This window comes from Parus major, chromosome 2, assembly GCF_001522545.3.
Source record: "Parus major isolate Abel chromosome 2, Parus_major1.1, whole genome shotgun sequence".
Classification (NCBI taxonomy): Eukaryota; Metazoa; Chordata; class Aves; order Passeriformes; family Paridae; genus Parus; species Parus major.
Window position 1 is genome coordinate 51,355,128 of NC_031769.1, and position 23,366 is coordinate 51,378,493.

At 42.4% G+C, this 23,366-nt stretch overlaps 1 protein-coding gene across 3 annotated transcripts in view; it reads right to left on the reverse strand.

The window, feature by feature from the left end:
* Positions 1–18,576: 18,576 nt before the first annotated feature.
* Positions 18,577–23,366, reverse strand: part of BLVRA (biliverdin reductase A) — a 32,158-nt gene continuing 27,368 nt past the window's right edge. For all 3 annotated transcript variants that reach the window (XM_015618516.3, XM_015618515.3, XM_015618513.3), the window contains one exon: positions 18,577–21,832. In XM_015618516.3, the coding sequence (XP_015474002.1) occupies positions 21,559–21,832 (274 nt within the window). In that variant the 3' untranslated portion in view covers positions 18,577–21,558. The remainder of the gene's footprint in view (positions 21,833–23,366) is intronic.

Below are 23,366 nucleotides of genomic sequence, written 5' to 3' on the forward strand. Positions count from 1 at the left end.
AAAAGAGACATTAAGAAATAAACATAATAATTTGAATCACTTATCTATCTAAACCTTCCTCCTACTACTTCAAACCCTTTTCTCACAGACAACAAAGTCAAATTTGCACCCATTGAGCAAAAACTGCCCCAATAAATTTTTTGCTCTTCTGTGGTTTTCCATATTTTTTTGATAGATAAACAAGAGCAGTAGTTTCTTGAGATCAAAAAAGAAACAGGGCACTGACATAGAACAAAATTGCTGTTTTATTCAAACTGCTTTCTGTGGGAAAAAAGAAACTGGCTACTGGAGCTACTTCTAAGCAACCAGATCATCATGAGATTCAGAAATACATATCTGGGGAAAATATGTATCCCAAGCACAGCTGAATAGGAGAGGTCCAGATGTCATTCTTTTTCCATTCCAGGAAAGGGGAAAATGTTTCCTACAAAACATATTTTTTCCCTGTCTCAGGAAAATCTGTATTAATAAATAAGCATCACAGTATGAATCTCTGCCCTGGCTCCATCTGTTAAGCTAATACAAGACTCCAGAGAGAGTCTTCACACAAATAGCATTAAACAGAAATGAGGAGTGGCCTGAAATTTATTTCTCAGAGCCATAAACCCAGGAAAAGAAGCTAAGTCCATGCTGCCAGGGTAAAAAAACATACCCTGAATTTTTACATTTGCCTTTGGTTCCTTTGCTGGTAGCTGCTAGTGTACAAACAGAAATTACTGAGCTTTGGTCAGAGCTTTGACTGACCAGGTCACATTTTTTCATGTTTTTTCCATTAATGGGTGAACCACCAAGGAGTCACAAAGCAGTTTCTGCCTCTCCCAGCGGAGCAAAGAAGTTATCTTGAGGCACTCTTTCCCCTTGGAACATGTGAGACAGACAGCATGGAGAAGACCTAAGGCTGATAAAGCCTCTTTAAATTTCTCTGTAAATTTCCCTCCACACCCTCTCCCAGCAGTGTTTTCTGTAACACTGTCCTGGTGCACTAAGGTGTGGGTATCCTTACACGATACAGGAGGGTGCTGAGGCATAATAAGTGGATACTACCCTGTTGAGCTTCTTTGGAGGTGAAACAGCCAGCTGCAACTGGAGGACAAACTTGGGTGAACCTGGCCTGTGAAAAGAAACAATGCTTTGGCAAGCCTTTGCTATTTCAAGAGCAGGAGAGACAGTTTTTGGAATACAGTTCACTGCGAAAATGAGTTATGGGTAACAATTGATTAGGCAAGGTAACCCAAAAGTACAAGCTGACAGCAGGAGCACAGTCCTCTGGGATCAGTCCCAGGGATTTCCTCTGTAATTGATACCTCCTTAATATCCCAGTCCTTCTTTATACCTCCTTACTTTAAATCCCTTTTTCCCCTACCTTTTCTGTTCTTTTTTGTTAATTAAAAATCTTTGCCAGTTTTCATCAGTCTTCAGCTAATTTTCCAAGTGTTCCTCCTGAGTCTTCTATCTTTTCTTCATGCCCACCTCTATGATCCACTTCCTCTCTGTACATCAGTCTTCTGAAACCTTGCTTATATTCATTCCTGTTTCTTTATAACTGTGCAACAAGCTCTTGTAATAATGCTCAGTGTTTTGGAACTTCCACATCCTTTCAGGGGATTCAAGACCTCTGCTTTCCATACATTTCTTTAAGTTTTCTTCTGAGCCTTCATCTTTGTGCATGAGAGTGACCAACAATATTATAATGTCATTTTAACAGGAAAAGCTGACTAAATGACTGCACACATTAGATACTCTGAGCATGTATAGGGTAGCTCTAACCAAGCAGAATTCCTTAGCAAATCTGCATCTTTGTGGAGATGTAGACCCCTTAGGCTATCAACTGCTTTAGCTATCTGCTCATTAAGTTGTCACATCCTAGCAGAGATGAGAGAGGACTCACCTCTGCTGACCTGCACCTTCCAGAGCAGCAATAGGTCAATGCTGTGCACCTTGTGGCCAAGGACTCTGCCTACCACCTGTGTTACTTGTTTGACTGCTAAACAAAACCCCCAGCAGCCACATCAGCAGGCTTATGCCACAAACTGGACACACTCTGCACCCCAGGTTACCTTGCTCTTGCCTTCTTCTTGCCTTGCAGCCCCCACCTCCAGCAGACACCTATGGGGCCTCTTCAAGGTGAATCACTTGCCAGCAATGCACTCTCCAAAACCTTAGAGTACCATGTCCAGGCACCATCCCTCTGTGAATACAAGGTATCCGTGGAGAGTTTTTGCTTTTGTCTGTGGAGGACATCAACTGTACAACACAGCCTGGATGCACTTGCACAGTGTCTGCAAACACGCAGAGCGTCCGGCACTGCCGGAGGCATGGTGATGAGTCCTTGGGCCCACCTTCCTCCTGGGTAGGGTGGACCACCAAGCACTCCTTTTTCTTCCCTCAATTCATGGTAATGAATGCTAATAATAATGTTAATAATGTAGATTATTTTGCCTGGTTTCAGCCTCTTGTAGTTTATGGACCCAAATACTTCCCTCCCTCCCCGTCTCCATGCTGGGCCTCTCTATATCCCTGCTTGTAACTGTGGGACTGAGTTATGTACTGAATAATGTGCAGGAACCTGTTCACATGACTTGGCCTGGCACACAACGCTCCTAGAAGCTATTTAATGCCTCTAGACTGGATGTCTTGCTACCTGCATTCTGAACAGCTTTTAAGTCCTCTTCTGTGTCCTCCTACTGAGAACTATTAACGTCCGCCCATAACCTTTGCTTCTGGGCCCTTGCTTGTTGCTTCTCCTCCCACAAGTCCCTCCAGCACAGAGATCCCAGGCTGACATCCTCTCCAGCATCCCAAATCTCTCTCTATCCCTCCATTTTGTAGCATTTTCCCTTGTGGCTGACAAATTGTCTCCCTGTCCCCAATTACTGTCTCATCTACTGATTACTGAAAACTCACACATCATTTCTGTCACCATTTCCATATGAAAGTGTACAGTTTCTGTGACAAAACTGTCATGGGAACTTGAAATTTTTCAGGTTTTCACATTATACAAAACCTGAAAAAATGCATATTATTAAACATGTTCAGATGCTCCCAATTACTTAAAAATTATTCCATTGCCAAATCCCTCTGCTCTATTCAGTCAACATTTGTCATCTGGAAGAAAACTTCCACATCAAGTTGCTGTTGCTTCAGGGCATTGATGAAGGAGGGTGCTCTTCTGTCATGCCTGCAGCAGACTTGGAGTAGATCAAAGCCCCTAATACTTTTCTGGCTCAGCTGGGATGAACTTGAGAGCTGTGGTAGGATGGGCTACAAGAGAACGCAATCACTTCTGCAGACATCTTTAAAAATACCTTAAAAATGTCATACAATAGCTCTTGTCAACATTTTTGAAGGGCCTTGCTTGTTAACATTCACATTTTGGTCAACTACAGTCAAATAGATGCATGCTGATGACAGATCTACACAAATCAGATAATCCATAACACCAACATGAGACTCGGGCAGGTACTAACAATCCTGCATTCCCCTCCTTGGAGCACACAGAAATGCTACGTAAGCCTGGCAGGGGCAGGTGTTTCATACACATCTGTGCTGCTGTAGAGACATTTCATTCACTAATTTAATCTCCCATTTCATTTTACTCACAAACACCTATTCTGAATTTGGCTTAGCCTCCCATTAGTGGCAGATGGATTTTCCTTATTTTTTATTAGGCAGCAAGGCTTAGGTGGGGGGAGAATATTTTATTTCCTTTCTGATTTTAACTTCAAGTGTAAGCACATGCAAGTATTTTTCCATCTGTTACCTGATTTTCTTCTTCATAAGCTTCAGACATTACTGGAACTACTTCATCTTGAAAAAAAACCTCTTGCTCTAAGAAAGAATACTGAGGCTGCTGAGGCTTTTCCCTATGGAAAGATAAAAGGTTTAATCAGGTATAATGCATTGACTGATTTCCAATTTTTAAACTCCCCATTTTTTACCTGCCAAGAAACCTTTTTACTGTACAAAACCTATGTTAATAAATTAATAGTTAATCAATCGATTTTCAAGAATTAAAATTAAAAATTGCTTAATAAATAGTTTAATAAAGTGATACATCAGCTTGCTTTTTCTCCTCTATCTAGGGTGACTTCTGGTTTATTCCTTTTTTTGATGAAAAATCACATTTGCTCTGCACCTTCTGGACAAGTTCAGCCATTATATTTTTTTATTTGAACTTATTGGTACGTTCTGGGATAAAATGCTCATGAGAAGGAAAAAATGTGTTGAAAATTTTGTACCTGTTCCTAGATTTGGGTCAGGCAATACAACATAGATTGCCTTCCCGCAACCATTCAATCTCCACCAAGCTCAGCAGCATCCTGAGGCTCTTCTTTGGCATTATCAAGGAGACATTATTACAGTTTTCTCCATCATTTCCCAGGACCTATCATTATTTTGGAGTATCTGCAGGATATCCACTGTGATGTGTTACAAATTCATTCCTGTACTAGTGGATTCTGAATGCCAGAGTGGCTGTGGATAGATTATTTCCCAGACAGGATTATCTGACCTGACTCCTACCCTTCTAATGAAGTCAGAAAGTCTGTCTTTTCTCTGCACTGTGTTTAAACACTCCACAACAAACTCCATGGCCTCATCCCTGTGACAGTACCCATGCCTCCCCTATATAGTCACATTTGTCTCTCTGATTTTACCAAGTGAGCAGGAAAACAGCGATGGCAGTTCTGACTCACTACTGAAGTTTCTAGGACTTCTACCTTGTAACAACTTCTATGAACTTTGCACCTTTCACATACTCTCCAGTAGCCCCAAATTACCCAGCTCCTTCCTTGAAAAGTCACAGTGTTTCTCAGCTTCTCCTGCCAGGATATCAAAAGCTGTATCATGTATCAGCTTTCATTTCTGTGATCTTTTGCTTGAGTTTCTGATTTTCACCTTTGTCTCTTTATGGTGAACTTTTCACATGCTCTTTCAAGGCCTCCTTTGGCTCTGCTATAGCATAGTTAGCACCTGTCAAACTCTGAACAACTGAAGCTGTGATCTTCTCTTGTCAATGTTCTGGATTTTTGAAAAAAAAAAAACAATCAAAAAAAAACCCCAAACTGCCAACCCACACTCACACACACATTACAAAAGGTTTAGGGATTTCCAAACCTTTTTCAAATCCTTCTGATTAATTTATATAATAATTTTTCTGAAGAATTTAATGCCTGGGGCTGCCAAATACTTACCCATGCATCTTTCCAGAAGACCTAGTATCCCACATCTCTTACCCACTGCTCCCAATAACTCTAGTTCATATTTTTGAGGTCAGTAAGAGGCCAGTCTGAAAACTGGATACAAATAGCACTGCATGTGTCCCTCTGGGATCATGAGAGTCTTGACCTCCTTGTATCTTGCTAACTTTATAAAGTCTTGCAAAATCCCATCCTACATCAAAAATAATATCGTCTCACTTTAACCCTTTCAGTGTCATGGTAGGTCACATCAACTTTGGTCAGTTATGATTACTTGGCAGTGCAGAGGATTTTCTAGCAGAAAATGTAGTAGGGTTTTCCAGTGTAAGTGGCATTCTCACTCAGTGGTTTGCTTTAGCCTTTCCCCCTTCTTTCACAATGCACAGTTTCCTCTCACTTACTTCAATTGCATTCAGATCTACTGATCATTGCACACAAATGGTCTCTTTTTATTGAACTTGCTAGTGGCTGATGAGGTTTCTCCCAACACAGGACTTCCAGCTCTTTGTAAATGTTGTAAAGAGATGCTGGGAAAAATAATTCAAGAATTCAGTGCTGTTTGGAAGGGAAGCATCTGTCTCAAGTGAAGAGGCAGAGACATTTCCCAGGAAGTAAACAAAACACCATGGCCAATAGGAAAGCAGAGTGCTTCATCTACAACTTACCAGAAGTCAAAATATCTGCTGAATATTTGCCTAAAATATCTGCTGAATTCTACCTGAGGGCAACGTTGAGGTTGGGGGCAACCACAGGGAAGGTACCTCCTGAACTTCCTCCTGATGAGTGAGTATGGAGGGATGGATGGATGGATGGATGGATGGATGGATGGATGGATGGATGGATGGATGGATGGATGGATGGAGGCATGGATGGAGGCATGGATGGATGGAGCAAATGGCAAAAATAGAAATATGGATAGATAAGATAACAAGAGAACAGGTATCAGTAGGATGGCAGAAGAGAATAGAAGTTCTATTAAGAAGGATTGTATCCTGTTCTGTCCCCTAAAAACTCATCTTCCTCTGAACTCTGCTACTTTGCTTTCCATTTTATGTCTTTGCTCCTTTCTACTCCCTGGATGATCCTGTCTCTGCTGCAACATCTATATCTTGCCCTTTCCCATTTTGCCTCTGAAATCAAAGCCCCTTCCATCTTTCTCTGTGCTGCTTTAATTCCCTAAATCTCCATCTCTCATCAACATTTCCAAGCCTATTATATTTCCTATTCTTCCCACAAAGCTCTCTCTTCCTTTCTCTGTGAAAGTTTCCTCTTTTGAGGATGACAAATTTGCTTTTTACCCAATCCTCACCAAAACAGATATTTCCCATTCTTACCTGATTGCTATTTTTAATGCAAATCATTCCAATTTTAGATTTTTCATCTTAAAATTATTTCCTTCTTCTGTTTTCTGGGTAGGATCACAGAACAATTTGGATTGGAAGGGATTGTAAAGATCATCTCATCCTAATCCCCCACCACAGGCAGGGACATCTTCCATTATATGAGGTTCCTCAAAGACCCATCCAGCCTTGAATAATTCCAGGGACTGGATATCTACAACTTCTCTCTGCAACCTGTTCCAGTGTCTCACCACCCTGACAGAAAAGAATTTCTTCCTTATGTCTCATTTAAAGCCATTCCCCCTCATGCCACTACAGGCTCTTGTAAAAAGTCTCCCTTTCTCCAGCTTTCTCTGAGTTCCCTTTAGGTATGGGAAGGCTGCTCTAAGATCTCCTTGGAGCCTCCTCTCCTCCAGGCTGAACAACCTCAGCTCTCTCAGTCTGTGTTCACAGGAGAGAGGCTCCAGCCCACCGAGAGTTTTTTGTCCCTTCTTCGGATGTGCTCCAGCAGGTCCATGTCCTTCTCATGTTGGGGGCCCTAAAGCTGGATGCAGCATTCAGAGTGGGGTCTCACAAGAGGAGAAGAACAAAATTACCCCCCCGGCCCTGCTGGCCATGCTGCTTTGGATGCAGACCAGGACACAATTGGATTTCTGGGCGGCAACATTACTGGGTCATGTCAAGTTTTTTGTCAACCAACTCCCTCTCCTCTCAATTAATTTTCTGCCCAACCTTTTTGTGCTTGGGATTTCCCAAGCCAGGCATAGGGTCTGGCACTTGGCATTGTACTCCATGAAGTTCACACAGGTCCACCTCTCATGTCCAGGTCCCTCTGGATGGCATTATTCCCTCTCTCCAGTGTGTCAATTGCACCACACTGCTCAGTGTCAGCAGCAAACTTGCTGAGGGTGTGCTTGATCCCTCTGTACATGTCATTGACAAAGGTCTTATACAGTCCCAGTATTTGGCCCCTGAGGAACACCACTCATCAGTGCTCTCCACACAACATTTCACTCTCTTTCCCTCAACCATATCACCCATACTTTCCCTCTCTCAGGCTCCCTCTCCTCTCCCAAGCTCAGCCCTAGATTCTCCTTTCTATGGACCCCATTCTCCTTTCTTCTCTGAGATGTCCTCTAAGGCTTCCTTTGACCAGCTTTTCCCACAAACGTTTTTCTCTCTGTCAAAACCCTAAATCCACCTCCAAATCTCATCTTGTATTTAGTTTACTGAGCCCTTTCCTAACTCACGCTCAGCTCGTTTCAAGCCTTTTACTGCTGCAAGGCCAGCCTGGACATTCAGTAGCTCATATTCAGAAGCAGCCACTTAATCAGTCTCAAAAAATGTTGACCACACTTTCTCAAAGGCTAAGTGAGTCACTGTTTCACTGACACTATTTTATCCCTGCCCACTCTTGGAACCGCTCATTTAACAAACAAGTGGGATTTGTTCTACTGACCCCAACAGAGAGCTACAGGGCACAACCAACAGAAGATGAAGGTATTCTGATGGTAATATCAGCTCAGTACAGCATTTTGCAGCTCTTTTCCTTTTGATTTAGAAACCCTATATGTTCTAATAGCACTGAATGTTTCATGTATTTTATTGGTCTTGTTTCATGTTAGTCCCTCCCGCAAACTCTAAACTTTGTGCTTCAACAAACAACACAAGGAGGGGTACTAAAAGTCAGTCCAACTTAACTTACATATTGCCACAGCAATTACAAAGGGTCTTGCACAAATTGAGTAAACAAACTCTGAATTTTATTTTAAGACAAAGATAACAAGCAAAATGACACCAGCAAGAGGAGGCAGTACTCTAATATAAGATATGAAGGATGTTTGGAGGACATGCCATCTGTATTCAAAATAAACTGGATTCACAAGTTAAAAAAAAAAAAAATCTGGTAAAAATAAACCTAATTCAGTGGATTAAACCAGACCAGTCTGATCTACTAGCATTCCTAGGTTGTTTCCATTCAACAAAGGAGTTCAATCCAGTTGTGCTCCGTGTGCGTAAAAGATACAGGTATTACCTGTTTGAAATGTCAGAGCAGAATGTGGTGCCCACAGCACTTAACACTAGCAATTACTATTCAAAACCCAGGATGATTCCTGGATTTGCATATAACTTGAAATAGGATCAATAATTTCAGACTTACACACAGCAGGGCAAGCATGCTGGACTGCAAGAAAAGCTTCCTTTTCATGTGACAAGTGCAACAAATTGAGTTTGCCGATCCACGACGTTCTTGTTTTGCATGGAGCTTTGAGATGTCACCTTTACAGCCAGTCAGGGTCAAGGTGAACCATGACTGTGTCTCTGAGGATGGAAGTTCAGTCTGTGGGCTGCATTCCCAATAAGGCTGATAGAGTAAACTCAAATTAAGTCAGCAGGCAGGAAACATGGCTACCATACCTCAATTCTGACATTGCCTAAGGCCAAAATAGTACAGCTCAAGAGGTGAGGAGGATTTAGTAACACTGGACACATCTCCCAAGAAAAGTAACTTAGCACCATCCAGATTTACCTAGCTTTGCACAGTTCCCTTCTTGATAATGATTTCTAATGGCATGCTGGTAATATCAGTCACAAAAACCATGCTTCAGAGGGAGATTAGTTCCCTTCTGGTCTCTGCTACTGAAGATTGCATCACCCTTAAGGCACCATCAAGTTTCTTCTTGCTCTTCTAATCTCTCCCCAGCCACATGCTCTTGCAGTTTCTCTGAAGCTCTGCTGATTCAGAGTAGCAATGCAGACGGAGGAATAACTCCCTGGGGAGAGGAGTCTGCTCCCAGCTTGGAAACAGAGCTTATTTTCAGATGTCCTTTTTCCCACACGAAGAAGGAGCATCCATTCTGCCCCTTCCTCCTCCCTCACTTCTGTATAACAACATAAGCATTAATATATAAAGATAATTAATTTAATTCTCCTATTTTTTCCTTTGTTTTATAAATGTTACATATGCTTGTTTTTAAACAAAACAACTTTGATATTTAGGAAAAATTTAATATCTTTTTGGACTTCCACTTTCAAAAACAACTTTTTCACAGAAACCACCTGAGTGCCACAGCTACATAGGAAGTTTATAGTATTTAGGTGATTCTTCAGGTTTCCTGTCCTTATACCTCCATTCCTCAGGAAAACTGTGCTCATAAGTTAACATCCTGGAGATCCTAATGTGAGGATACTGAGTCTTGCTTCAAAACTAGGGACTCCTCCCACACAAAATAATTACAGCTGAGGTTCCTTTACTTAACCCAACACAAAACCACAAGTATGAGGAACTACAGGTAAGCCAGCACCACTCCTACATCTAACACATCTAACATTACGAGCCATTTGGAAGGTACCGCATAGCTCCAGCCAGCCCCAATCTACAGAAGAAATCTTTTTCTCACAGGTCCCAGAGGACTTGCTTTCTGTGCTGAGTGGTTTTCTGCCCTTCCCTTCAGTGCACCTTTGGAACAATAAATGCCCCTTCACTAAACAAGTGCTCAGAGGAAAGCACCCAAACATGTCCTGGGCTTAACCTGACTGAAGAGGTGGCAAACCTTTCCTTCCTCCTCCAAGTTCTCTGCTGGGTGCTGGGTGTTAGGATGGAAAGGAAAGGAGTCTGTGGCAGCTGGCCCATGTTAGCCACAGGGGAGGGCACAGATGGACACAACCCATGGAGTGATGTCAAGCAGTGACAGGCCAGAAGGGAAGCACCTGGCAGATGGGGTAAAAAGAGGTAGAAGTCTGAATGAAAGAAGTCAGCTTGATCTCAGAGAAGCAGAAGGGCAGGAATGTTAGCAACCCTTGATGCCACAGTCACTTAACAGAATATAAACGTATGCTTAAGAGGAGATATATCTTTAGTCAAGAGTGAATGCATAGGTTGCATATATATTTAAAAGCATGTACTGCCAGTTTCCAAAACAAGATGAATGGTCCCCCTGCTTTCCACTTTTGCTTGGCCTGGGTGACAAAGGAAGGAAACATTTTTACATCCCTTCCCTCTGCCAACTTCTAGCTACCATTTCTCTGGAATACCATCAGAACCAGAAAGAGGCTGTGAATCCTCTTAGGAGCCCATGCCTTCCCCACATTCTGGCCATGCTCACTGCTTGGCTCCTCCTCTCCTCCCTCAGGTGAGCAACAGGAAATGTGTCATACTTCAGGAACAGCGACTCCTTAAACTTAGGTGTAAAATATGCATTGGTTTTTGTTTTTTTTTTTTTATTTATTTTATCACATTATTTTATTTTACTTACATAATAACAACAGGCATCACATTTTAATTTTAAATGCAATTTTAGACTGACGTAAATTATAAGTTTTATTACGTTTGGGTTTTTTTTTCAATTTAAAATCTGACTTTATGAATTTAACTATTTCTGTCTACCACCCCTGAAACTCATACAATGAGCTGGCTTGAAAATATGACATCTCAAATGTTGTTGCTCAATACCAGAAAAGCACTTTTCAATTTCCAAATAGATTTTTTTTCTATTTTCTGTTTCATTTAATAAAAAATATTTCTGGCCAGTCATAAAGTCTACATTGAAGGGCAAAAAACCTGTCTTGAGAGATGTTTGTCCTGCCTGACTCAGAGTGATCTGAGAAAAAGAAGAAAAAAACCCAGATCTGTTGTAAATAAGGCAAAGTATTACTTTGCAATTTAGAGTTCTCAATCACTGTTCAAACTCACTTTCCAAGTTTGCAAAATTGGTCAGAAATTCTGTTTTCTCCCAGTCTGGAAAAAAATCAGTTCTGGCGCCACAAAATGGAATTACTCTCTTGCCAGCTCTGCCCCAGACATGCTCAGGTTGGCCTTTATTCGCTGTGTGTTTGTTCTGTGACAGCCAGACAAATGACATAGTTGTACTTCTGAATCCACACGCTACCACTGAACACCTCCCTTGAATAAATCCCACTCCTTGATGCTGCTGGGACCAATTTTGTTTCACCTCCAATCAACAGATGTCCCTCCAGCTTTTCTTTTTTCCTGTCACAGGTTAATGGCACAGCTTCTGTGAGAGGGTCTTAAAAGGAGCACAAATAGACAAGTATCAGCTCAAGAGGCTCTCTGTTGTTTTGCATTTGGAAGAAAGTTGGTGAGATGTAGTACATTTTGATGTTGTTACCTTTTGTATTCTTTTTGCACAGGTAAGGATTACTATGTGAGGCTTTCGCTATGTGAAAACTGTTTGGTCTAGTCTGAATAAACTGAACAGTCAAAAAGAAAATAGCTGCAAGACATCATTTAAAACAAATCTGTTCCCTGACATGAATAGCCAAAAGCAGACAGGCAGATTAAACTGTGATTATTTAATGCATTAAGAATCAGTGGGATATATTCACAGTATTGAGTCTGAGTTGTTGATATATCTTAGTTTGTGTCCTGAATTTCCAAAAGATCAGAGCTGCATTAATAGCAAGATATTACACTGCCAGTAATAGCTACCTGACTATGATTTACTGCAGTTTTCTGCCTAATAAACAAGCCTGAAGATTCTTGGTGACCAGAGCATTGTGAGTGACATCCTATAATAAGCTGTTGCAAACTGAGTATGAATGCAGAAAAAAAATTCCTTTCAGAGGCATATGTAGAGGGTAGATCAGCCTTGCAGATATCTCACTGATGTGACTAAGAGTAGAGGTAAAAATCCCCCAACCCTTTCTTTATTGGAACTATTTTGTTTTCACTTTTCTTTATCTTTTCCACATGCATCTGTGTTGTAGCAACTCATCACTCTCCATAACCACTGGTTCCATCTTTGTACTGGGGATGGCAGCTCAAATCTGTACAAAATACTCGGGAAGTGAGGAGAGAGGTCTATACGCAATGGAGTAAGAAAATAGCAAGGTTTACTTTCACTACTTTGTCATATTTTTGATGCTACAGATCAAATTCCAATGCTTCCCCAAGGGAGCTGTTGGAATGTAGGACTTTCCTGACGCAGCAGCATGACTGTCCAGACCCATGCAGCCAGCTGAGGCATCACTGCTTCCTTCAGAAGGTGACTATGGCAGAGCTACGAGAAAGAGAAGGTCTAAATCCTGATGCTCTAAGGGTGATAAGAAGAAGCCAAACTGACTGTGACCAGCCCAGTCATATACTGTTTCCAGAGCTTGATCTCATGTGGGAATTTCCAAATTCTCTACTCCAGGATTTCCAAAGCCATGGGACACACCCTTACTACTGCACACCACGTGATAAGAATTTAGCAGGCAGAAAAAGAGAGCAGAGTGTCCAGGTGAAACCCTGCTCCTGGGTGGGTTTCCTCCATCGCTCTCCTTGCTCCCACAGTGAGGCACAACTCCCACGAAGAGCACCAAAAGGTGGGCGTGGTGCTGGACCTCACTTGGTGCTGGCCTCCTATCTCACCTCCTTCCCAAAACCCAGATGGTGCTGTGGGCTGGCAAGAAGGAGCCTCTTGAAATAGATGATAAAAAGAATGTGGCTCCTTGCTACAATTCAAAAGCAAGCAAGGTATATTTGAGGAAGGTGTGTACAAGGTAAGAGACGAAGGGAGCCTTCCCCTAGCAGGTTTCCCTTTGTGTGGAGTCTCTGGAGCCAAAGACAATGATGGTGTGGAAGGAGGCCTCTAAGGTGTGAACTTAAAGCATAAAAGCAAGGTTTTCCCCCACATAAAGATTGTAGGAAAAAGCTTTTCCCATAGTTCTTTGCACCACCATTTTACTGTACCCCAGTTTTATGTACCCAATTGGCCTGTGGGCTGGTCATCCCCTTTTTACTTTTTACTTTATATGTCCTTTCCCTGGAAAGTTCTCCTGTCCCTGCTTCCCCATTGGCCCCAGTTTGCTGTGATCCTCCACCCCTGTTATCCCATTGGTTCTCCCTCTCCCTGGCCCCGCCTATGCACCACTTTACCCTATTCCTATTGGACCCTGACCCTCAGAGCCACCCCCTCAAGCCTATACGTCTCCCTGGGCTCTCCTTTGTTTTTGTTCCTGGACCTCTTCAGTGTGTGTTTGCAATGAACCCCACTGGAACTCCATACAAAAGCCTTTCCTGGCTCTCCACCGTAGCCTAGCTGTCTGTGGTGTGTCTGTGAGTGTGTGTGAGTGTGATTGTGGCCTGCCCAGATGCTTTCCTCTCTGGAGGCGCTTTTGGGAAGGCAGCGCTACCTGACCACCTCCACTTGACGCTACACCTTTGTGACTGGTGTCAACCACCTTCATGGACCCCTTTGAAACCACATAATGAAAGAGATCAAGAGCTTGGAATGGGAGGCTGCATCATTGAGTCCACCTTTCTACCTTGTTATGGGGGTGCTGGTGAAGTGGTGACTGAGTGACTGCCCAGCCTTCTCCCTCCTCCCTTGCACAATAGGCTCCATGCCTCCCACTGTTGGTCAGATCTTGGGTGGAGAATTACTGTTGTTTGTTGCTTTCTTTACAACCCTCCGTTGATTCTCTTACTAATCGCCTCAGGGCCACACCTTCAAATCTGGAAAAGGGTTGCAGCAATGGCAGCAGCACAGCACATCTGGGAAAGCCTCAACAGGTAGAGCAGTAGAAGATGGAAGCGCCACAGTTGCATAGAGGCAGCTGGGCAGGGATAAGAAGTGAGTGCCTGGTGGTCCTGCCAAAATGAATGTGTGCCAAATTGCACCCTAAAACACCACAGCTACACTCTGCCATGCACAGGGGCTGAATTTCTGAGAGCATTGTGCCTGCAAAAGGACTTGGAAGCAACAAAAATAATGCATAGGATGGAAAAAAAAAGCTTGGGTCCACTGCTTGAGCTACACAAAGCCCATTATTTTCACTCTGATGGGTGAAATCAAGGACACTACAAAATGATTCATGAGCATGTAACCTGGCTACAGCTGACAATGACTGTGCCTTGGCAGGCTGGGATGACAGACTGAAAGATGAGCTCCTAATAAAATCAAGCTCAGAAGCAAATGTAGAGAAAGCTCTAACGGCTGATAATTTAACACACAAAACCAAGATACAAACAGCACACAGGAGTGCTCTGCTGTGCAGTTATGACCTACGTGGTCACGTAATAAAACAGGTATCTCTAATAAAGCAAATATGAACAACAGTCTCATGAGCCCACAGAGGTGAGGGTACAACAGCAGGATGTGCTATTACAAGAGAAGCAAACGTTAGAACACAGCAGGTTTGCAGCAGAGGTGGATTGCACTGTGCAAAGCAAAAAGCATGCCTGGTGAGAGGCAAGGTGTGCACAAAGACCCACATAAAAACCCATCCTGCCTGAGTTCAATGCAGCTGGACTAGCAGGCAAGATCAAGCCATACAGATGGAATCAGGAACATAGATAGTTTGGATTTTACCATAGGTCAAAATAAGATAAACATGATGATAAGTCATTTGCAACTCCCCATCTTAATAGTTCTAAAAAGAAATTTCTGTAATATGTGAAGTCTGGAGACAAATAGATTTCAGCATAGTAAAAGTATAATACTGTCTATGTGAACAAAATTAGGAATTAAAACAGTCCCCATATGCAAAAATGCAATATTAAAATGCATGTACAGTCAATGACAGGATAATTTCAGCATTGAGGCTTTTTCTATAATAAATGTGTATTTTGCTTAAGCACTGGAGAGAAAAGGCTGAACTCAATAACAAATCCACCAGCGGTGGAATTCATAAAATGAAAACTTACATCAGAGGAAACTGAGAAAAGGGATACTGATTAATTTAAAAACTCATCAAGTCTTTGAAAAGCCATGTTACCAACAAGTACTTCTTATATTAAAGGGCAGAATAAAGGAGAGATGACAACTTACAAGAGAATTGCATAGTTTCTAAGAGGTAGAGGAGCCATCGATGTAGGCGAGAGGAAGAGAGAGACAACAGATACAAACAGCTCCTTGAAGAGTCACACAGAAGGAGGATACTGCTACCTATTCAGACTGGGACAACAGCAGTAAATTCTGGCATCAAATAAAAAACCCAAATGTTGCCAGAGTGCTGCTTCCCAAATCATTGGAAGAGGCTATTTTAATTAGAACCATATTTGAATTGCAGACATTTGAATTGTGTAAGAAAAAAGAAAAGCTAATGGTTGACTCACTGCTTCCTACTAATACAGAGCTTTATCCTATCTCTTCTGGGGTGTTTTAGAACTCCCAAAAGACAAAATATTCACAATGCGACATTATTTAAGAAAATGCTATTATTATTATTATTTCTATTGTTATTACTGTTATTATTTTTGTTAATCTGTCAAGCTTGTCTTGACTTCCTGCTAATAATTAACCTAGCATTTTAAAATTATTGTAACTTATTTGTTACTTGAATAACAGCCATGCACAAATATATCAGAAAGCCCTAATTCATGAATTACTTATTCACTGTCTTGAGGCAATCTAGCTGTTTTAGAGACCTGCTACTGGATTCTTTGTAGGTTGATTTTTATCAGGGAAAAGGGATGACTCACTGGAGGCCAGGCAGGATGGCACAATACACCGGGTGTGGTAAATAGGAACTCTAGAAGGTAGGTTGTAACAGCAACAGAAGCTAAATCAGAAAGTCAGCTCACACACAACATAAGATTCCCTGAGTAAGAAGTTTTAGAGAAGTTTTTTGAAGTAGTAACCCAGACTGATTTTTATTAGATTGGGACACATTTATTTTTATAAGTTCTAGCATGCATATCTGCAGGCTACTATTCAGAACTTTTGATGATGGTAATTTTGCTTAAATTATTAGTTTGAAATTCCTCTGCTTTTTGACCTGAGTGCAGCTGGGCTCCAGTAAGGTGTGTTTATTTCCAAGATGTGGAAGGCAAGCACTAAACCTGGGGCTTTGTAACTGGTAACACCACAATGGTCTCTGCAGCTTTGTTGCCATCACAATGCAGCAGCCCTGTCACTTATGTCTAGTTCAAGGGTGAGAAAAAAGCTGTCTTATTTTAATCAGGTTGAGTCAGCAAGAAAGCAGAAAGCACAGGCTGGAAGCTGTGTTTCAATTCCTTTTGCAGCTCAAAAGGTTAGTGTAAACCAGAGAAAGTACTGTTGATGCTGGTAAGGCTGGGAGCCAAGGGGCAGCTTCAGGCAGAGCTGTGGGTGTGTTTACATGGCCTGATGAGTTAGTCCAGCACTCCACTTGGGCCACCCAGCTCTGCTGAGCAGCTGTGCACATCTGGTCAGATGAAATTACATTACAAGCCAGCCCTTGTGGTAACAGAGGTAGCTCGGCCAGAGCTGGCTCCAGTGTTTTGTATTGAACCAAATTACACTGCATGGACATCTTCTGTCTTCCCATCACAGGGATTGGTTCTTCTCCATTAGGGATGAAGCCTGCTACTGATAATACCTCAGCTACATCCATTCTTTAAACAAAAATTCTGATGGGTTTCTCAACAGACTCCTGTAACCTTATTTAGTTCAGCCTCTACAAATACCAGCTTACAGCACTTAAGGCTAACCAAATATCTCTCTATCTCTGTCAGAAACCCCGGAGTTATTATTTTACTGGAAATCCTTAGTTTCCTGCTGTGTTATATTACTGTTGCACAGAGCACATCACATGCCTTGGGGAGCAGTAAGTGCTACTGCATGAACAACATTAGCACACAGTGCTGCCAGTTTCCCTTTGGTGCATCACTCAGCAGCAGACTGTGAGGATGTCCAAGGCCCTGGATCATCCTGCCGACCTGAAGGAATCAAACATTTTGAATGACAGCTAAAAATAGATGTACAGTTCTGTCTTTAGCACCGTGACCCCTCTGCAAACCACTGGAGGAGCTACAGTCCCAACTCAGCCCTGCAGCTTTACTCAGATGCTATTCATTTAAAAAAGCTGGTTTTGATGCAGTAGGACCATTTGAAAAGCAGCCCCAAGTCTGCACAGCTGCCAGCCCTTGCCTTCCCCCTTCCTTGTCTCTATGATCTGCTCAGGGGAAGGTTCAAATGACATCCTCATCATAAATAATCCCAGCTCAAGCAGCTCCTGTGGTGCCCCCTGGTACTCTTTGACTTCCCCCTGATCCTGCTTCCCATGTTCCCATACTGTTCCTAAGTAATCACACAGGTAAATTAGACCCACAGAACCCTGTTCCCAGGACCCACAGAACGAGCTCTCAGGTTGATCCCAGAATGATACCCATCTCTCCATCTCAGCCAGAACTTCATGCACAGCTTTCCAGCTCCTCATACCAATATCTAGTTTCTTTGTTTTTTGGAAATTTTCCATTCCCATGACCTCCAGGGCTCTGAGAAGGGCTTTGAACCAAACCACTTTTTCCAGGTTTCAGTTAGCTTGCTGCAGTTAGTGACTCCACACCTCTCATCTGCCAGAGTCAATCTCCAGCCTCTGAAAGGAAAGAAACCTCTCTCCTCCACGTTAGGAGCATTGTGTATCATAGCACTTCCCAGGAAAACTCATAGCATCAGGCAGTTAACAAGGTTCCTGCAAAGGAATTCCTAGAGTGTTCCACAGGAGTAGGGTGATTTCCAGCAGAATGAGTAGAAAATCAGCTACTTCTAAAGAACAAAATATATTAACTGCTCATGTCACATCTTATACTTGCCTTTCCGTACCTCTGGATCTCTAAAACTGCCTGGGTTCAGGCTACACCAATAATGTTTTCAGATAAATGTTATCTGAAAAACTCTTATCATTTCTGCTAAGAGAAAGCAGTTTACTAAAACCCCAAGAAAACCATTTTCCATACTTGTTTTATATTCTACCTAGCACATTCAGGTGGCTCAAATACACCAGGTTGTTGTGAATGGGAAACTGGAAGTGTACAGCAAGATTTAGACTTGCCAGTACTCTTGGCTAAGTGTCAGATGGCACAGAAAGGGCAGGAGTTTTGTGGGAGAGCTCATGAGGTGAGGTCACAAATCCTACCACACCTGTATTCAGAACTTTGAAACAGGAGAAGGAGGCAGCTGAGGTCTTTAGGATATTATTACAGCCTGTAGACCCTGGCAGGATTTCAAAGGCCTTGAGGAGGGAAAAGGGGGAAAAAAGCCAACTGGGACAGAGCCACTTTCAGCAGAGGCAATGGGGACTGCTAATGAAGGACAAAGGGAACAAAAAAGAATGGTTAGGAGTTCCAGGATTTTATTGGCAAGTTTGACGCTTGGTTAAACAATACATACATTTGGAACTGGACATCCAGTAGCTCCCATATACAAACAATCACAGTACCTTGGCAAATTCACAGGGCAGAAGGAAAAGCCATTTAAACAATACAGGCTGCCAGTAGCAGAACAGACAGTAGTAAGTAAGCAGGGTAGCTGGAAGGGATGGGAGGGGAATGAAGGAGAGTGTGGATTATCCAAGCTCTAGACAGCTGCCTTCCCTAGCTCAAATTAACCAGCTGATTTCCCCAGGTGCTCTCTATAGAGACAAGCTTTTCCAGGGGACAGCTCACTGCACAATATTATACTGCTGCTCTACAAAACTCACATGAATTTATTCCCTGTTTCCTAGGGAAATACTGCTCTCACCAGCAATTGCAGAGCATGCTCAGGGAGATGTTCTAATTCTGATGCCTAGAGATGTGTGAATCTCCTTTTCCTTTTCCCTCCCTCCCCAACTACGCATTATGATTTAGCGTGTAAACAAGTGGCATTCACCCCATAGACACAGATCAGGAGTTTTTCAAGGAACAGGGCCTTTCACTGGATGTCACACCTAGCAGACATACACAGAAGATTCTAAGTAATTCTTATCCCAGATGGACTGTTTGTGTTTTGCCAAAAATTCACTTTTCTCCCTCTCATAGAACATCAGATCTGCCCATGCCATGTCCACCACCACAGTGGCACAGAAGTCCCTGTGAATGCTCAGTAAAATATCCATTTGGGTGGACAAACACAGGATCTGCCTGCACAAATCTGCTGCCAGCTCACAGGGGCCTCAATCCACTGAAGGCAATAGGAGAATTTTCACTGGTTTTAACAGATAGGGTAGATTTAAACAAATGCCACATGCAGAATTCATTCACACATCAAGCTCCAATCACTGCTAAAATCTGACTGATTTGGGAGAAAATTGTACAGACCTTTCTTGTTTCCAGCAGACTGAATTGTATCCAACTGCTGAACGAACATTTACCCAAAGGAAGACATTCAACTGTCAATATTGACTGGCTGCAGTTATGAATACATTCACAACATATATGCTCCCTTATTAAAAAGTTGCCCAAATTATGAAATAGAAAAAAAAAAGAAAAAAAAAGACTGAATTTGAAAGAACAATTGCAGAGAGTGAAGTTTGCTTCTATATTAATATAGCACCAACAGATGCTGTAATTAGAAAGTAAAAGGCAATCAGAGGAATTGTTAATTTAGACAGTGCTTAGGCATCTAAAACGAAAATGCTTCTTTAGGGAAGTGGTAATGTTTTCATATGTGATCCTGTGACTACAGTAAAAATGCTAAAGACCCATTCCCACAGGTGTCCTGTGCTATAACCTGGGCTGGTTTTGGCTGGGGTTGAGTTAATTTCATTCAGAGTCACCGAACTGGGGGGCTGTGTTTTGGATTTTGCTGGAAACAGTGTTGATAACACAGGGATGTTTAGTTATTGCTAAGCCATGTTTGCACAGCCTTAAATCCTTTCCTGCTTCTCACCCCATCCCACCAGCAAGCAGGCTGTGGGTGCACAAGGATTTGGGAGGGGTCACAGTCAGGACAGCTGACCACAAAGCAATACTCCATTCCATATGGCACATAAAGCTGGGGAAGGAGACTGAAGGTGGGGGGGTACATTTGGAGCAATGGCACTTGTTTTCCCAAGTAGCTGTTGTGTGTGATGTAGCCCTGATTTCCTGGGGAGTGGCTGAACACCTGCCTGCTCATGGGAAGGAGTGAATAAATTCCCTGTTTTGCTTTGCTTGCACGTGCAGCTTTTGCTTTATCTGTTAAATTGTCATTAACTCCTTTTTTCCCCTCACTATCACCTTTCTGATTCTCTCCCCCATCCCACTGAGGTATAATAAGCTGACTGGTGCTTAGCTGCCAGCTGTGGTTGAACCACGACATAAGTATATGGATATACTTGCAAATTGCTCTGTTTTCTACAATACTGTTCTAAATTTATCACTATTCCTAATGCATTTCTCTGTTTCCAGGAATGCATTAGTGATTTTCTTCTCTTAAATGGAAGATATTTATTATTTTTTTGATATGATCCATTCCCATGCTGAATTAAAGCACAAATGAAGGAGAATAATATGCTGCTTTCAGTACAAATCCAAAAATATTTTGGTTCAGTAGACAGCAGGCAGGCAATGCATTAGTTCAATGCATGTTTCTAATCTCATAGAAAAGATTTCTATGTTGGCACAGGGCACCAGAGAAACTGAATGAAACCAACAACTCCCTATGAAGAGACAAGGCTCTTCTACTCTGGTTTGATACCCAGTATAGATTTAATTTGACTGTAGTTGACCTCCAGTGTGAAATCCAGCCACCCCACAAAAAAAACCCGCAAATATACAGAACTCCTCCTCTTTCCCCTCCCTACCCCCCACATACCTAACAAGCAAAACTATTAATTAGAGCAAAAACACAGAACAATTCAGGGGAATTTGAAGAAAAGGTCAGGACTGTAGTGGCACAAGTTCTGTATTTCAAGTAAAGAGGTGGAAAACTGAACAGGAACTTCATTCTAGAAAATAGTACATGAATGCTATTGAGACATGCTCATTTCCAGACATATCTGGAATGGCAAAACAGACCCTGGGAGAGAGAATTATATATATTATTTACAGTCCTGAAGGATCTACTGTCAGGGATACTCCCAGCTGAACCACAGGAAAGCTTCTTGTTGCTAGGTTCTAACTACCTGAAAGGAGAGGGATGCATCAGAGCAGGTGAATTGTTTGGGACTGGTGCAAACCAGAAGGCACAGGGTATAGCCCAGACTCTCCCAGAACACCTGGAGAGCCCAGGTATCACAAGTAGTCAAAAAGAAGGTAATGAAAACAGAAATAGCAACTGCTTGATGGCAACAGTGAGTTCTAGCCCTACAGCTTTTCCATCTGCCATGTTCTTCCTTCCCTAAGAGCAGCCTCAGGAATAGATTTTCTCTGGCTCTTCACAGTATTGTTGGATCACCTCGGCAAGGTCAAGACACCGCAAAATTCGCCATTTCTCAGCAGCCAGCTCCTCCTTGGAGACCTGGCCCAGCAGTTTCTTGGCAAAGAGGTTCTGATCCTGCATGAAAAGGCCCACAGAAGACCTTGGGGCTTCAGGGAAGTTCTCCAGGCAACCACTTGTGAAACAGAAGTTGATTTTCTTTTCACGTCTCATCCCTGGTCCTCTTTCTTCAATCCAAGTCAAGGGTCTAGTGTGAAGGAGCAGAGAAAAAGTACCAATTAAGAAATTGAATCAACAATTCTAATCTGTGTTTTTTTTCTTAGCATTTGCAGAAAAATCTCTAATAAAGGCACCATTTTTGAATATCAATCATTACATATTTAGGCAATGTGTCCTGAACAACATGTCTTGTGGTTACAGAGCTCAACAGCAGGTAATAGTGTTAACTCTGCCCTGCCACTGTTTAATGCCATGACTTTCAGCACACCATCTGAGCCCTGTCCAGCTTTGTTTTCCCTATGCACAAAGTAAAGGAAGCAACATAAGGAAGTCTGTTCTGCCTTATGACATTCCATGTCATAAGGAAGAGGGAAGCTAGTGGATTGTTTGTTTGCGGAGTTGGATAAAAAGTGCCGTTTTGTCCAAAAATTTTGTACACAATTCAGTCACAGCAAAACTCAAAAGGCCCTCAATGTCTAATCATTCCCCCAGCAATAGATTTAAGTCACACAGGTACATAATGATCACCCTGTGCTACTATGAGACCTGAACCCCACCTGTTTGGAATGAGCTGGACAAATTCACTGACACAGACACAGGTGTCCATACTCTGAGCTTTTAAAATGTTTCATTCTCATCACTGGGAACACTGTGCTGATCCTAAAAATCATACCTACACAGACTCTCAGATAGGCCTTTCTTAGTCAGAGCAGAGTCCTATATTACACCGGCACAATAGCACAATCTTCAAACCAAGTCTGGTGTTACTGGCTGTTGACTTGCATAGCTCACACCTTCCTTCCCAACTTGCCATCTTGGCTAAGGGGAAAGGAGCCATGGGACATGCTGTGCCGCTTCAGAGGTCTTAACAGACTCCTTGACCCAAGACTGCAACACCTTTGAGGAATGGCCCTCAACACCAGCCACAGTCACGATGCTCCCTTCCTGCTCTTTTGTCAACTGCTGTACCACTGCCTTCCCACAGCTCATTCATCAGCACTTGCTACTGCCTGTGTTTAGAGGATGCACATTATTTTTCTTGCTTCATTATTGATGGCCCTTCCACAGTCCTTTATGGCCCACTTTAGTCTGCCACTCACAAATTATGAAGGCATCAATAGCCCGGAAGAATAAATTCTGTCTCCAAGTACTGCCCATTAAATCTTCAGTATCATTAGATCTGGAAAGAAAATCCTTGTCAATCTGCCCTGAACACATTCTGCAGAACGCTCAGCTTAATGTTTCTGCACCTCTCATCTTTTACGCTCTAGGATTCAGTTTCTATATTTACATCATCGTATCAATTTTTCTTTGCTCACCTATACTCCCATATCCCCACCACTCCTACAAATTAAGGACAGCCTGATGAACCTGATGGAACAGAATTAAACAACTGAAAGGGGGGAAAAAATGTCCAAATCACAGCTTGCAAGGATGCACCAAAAACATTCTTAGAGGACTAACAAATGCAAAGGCACCATGCATTTTAGGAAGTCCTGGGGCTACATGTCATTGCAAGCCAGAGGGGCGTTTGGGGACCATATTGCTCAGTGTTTTCTGTC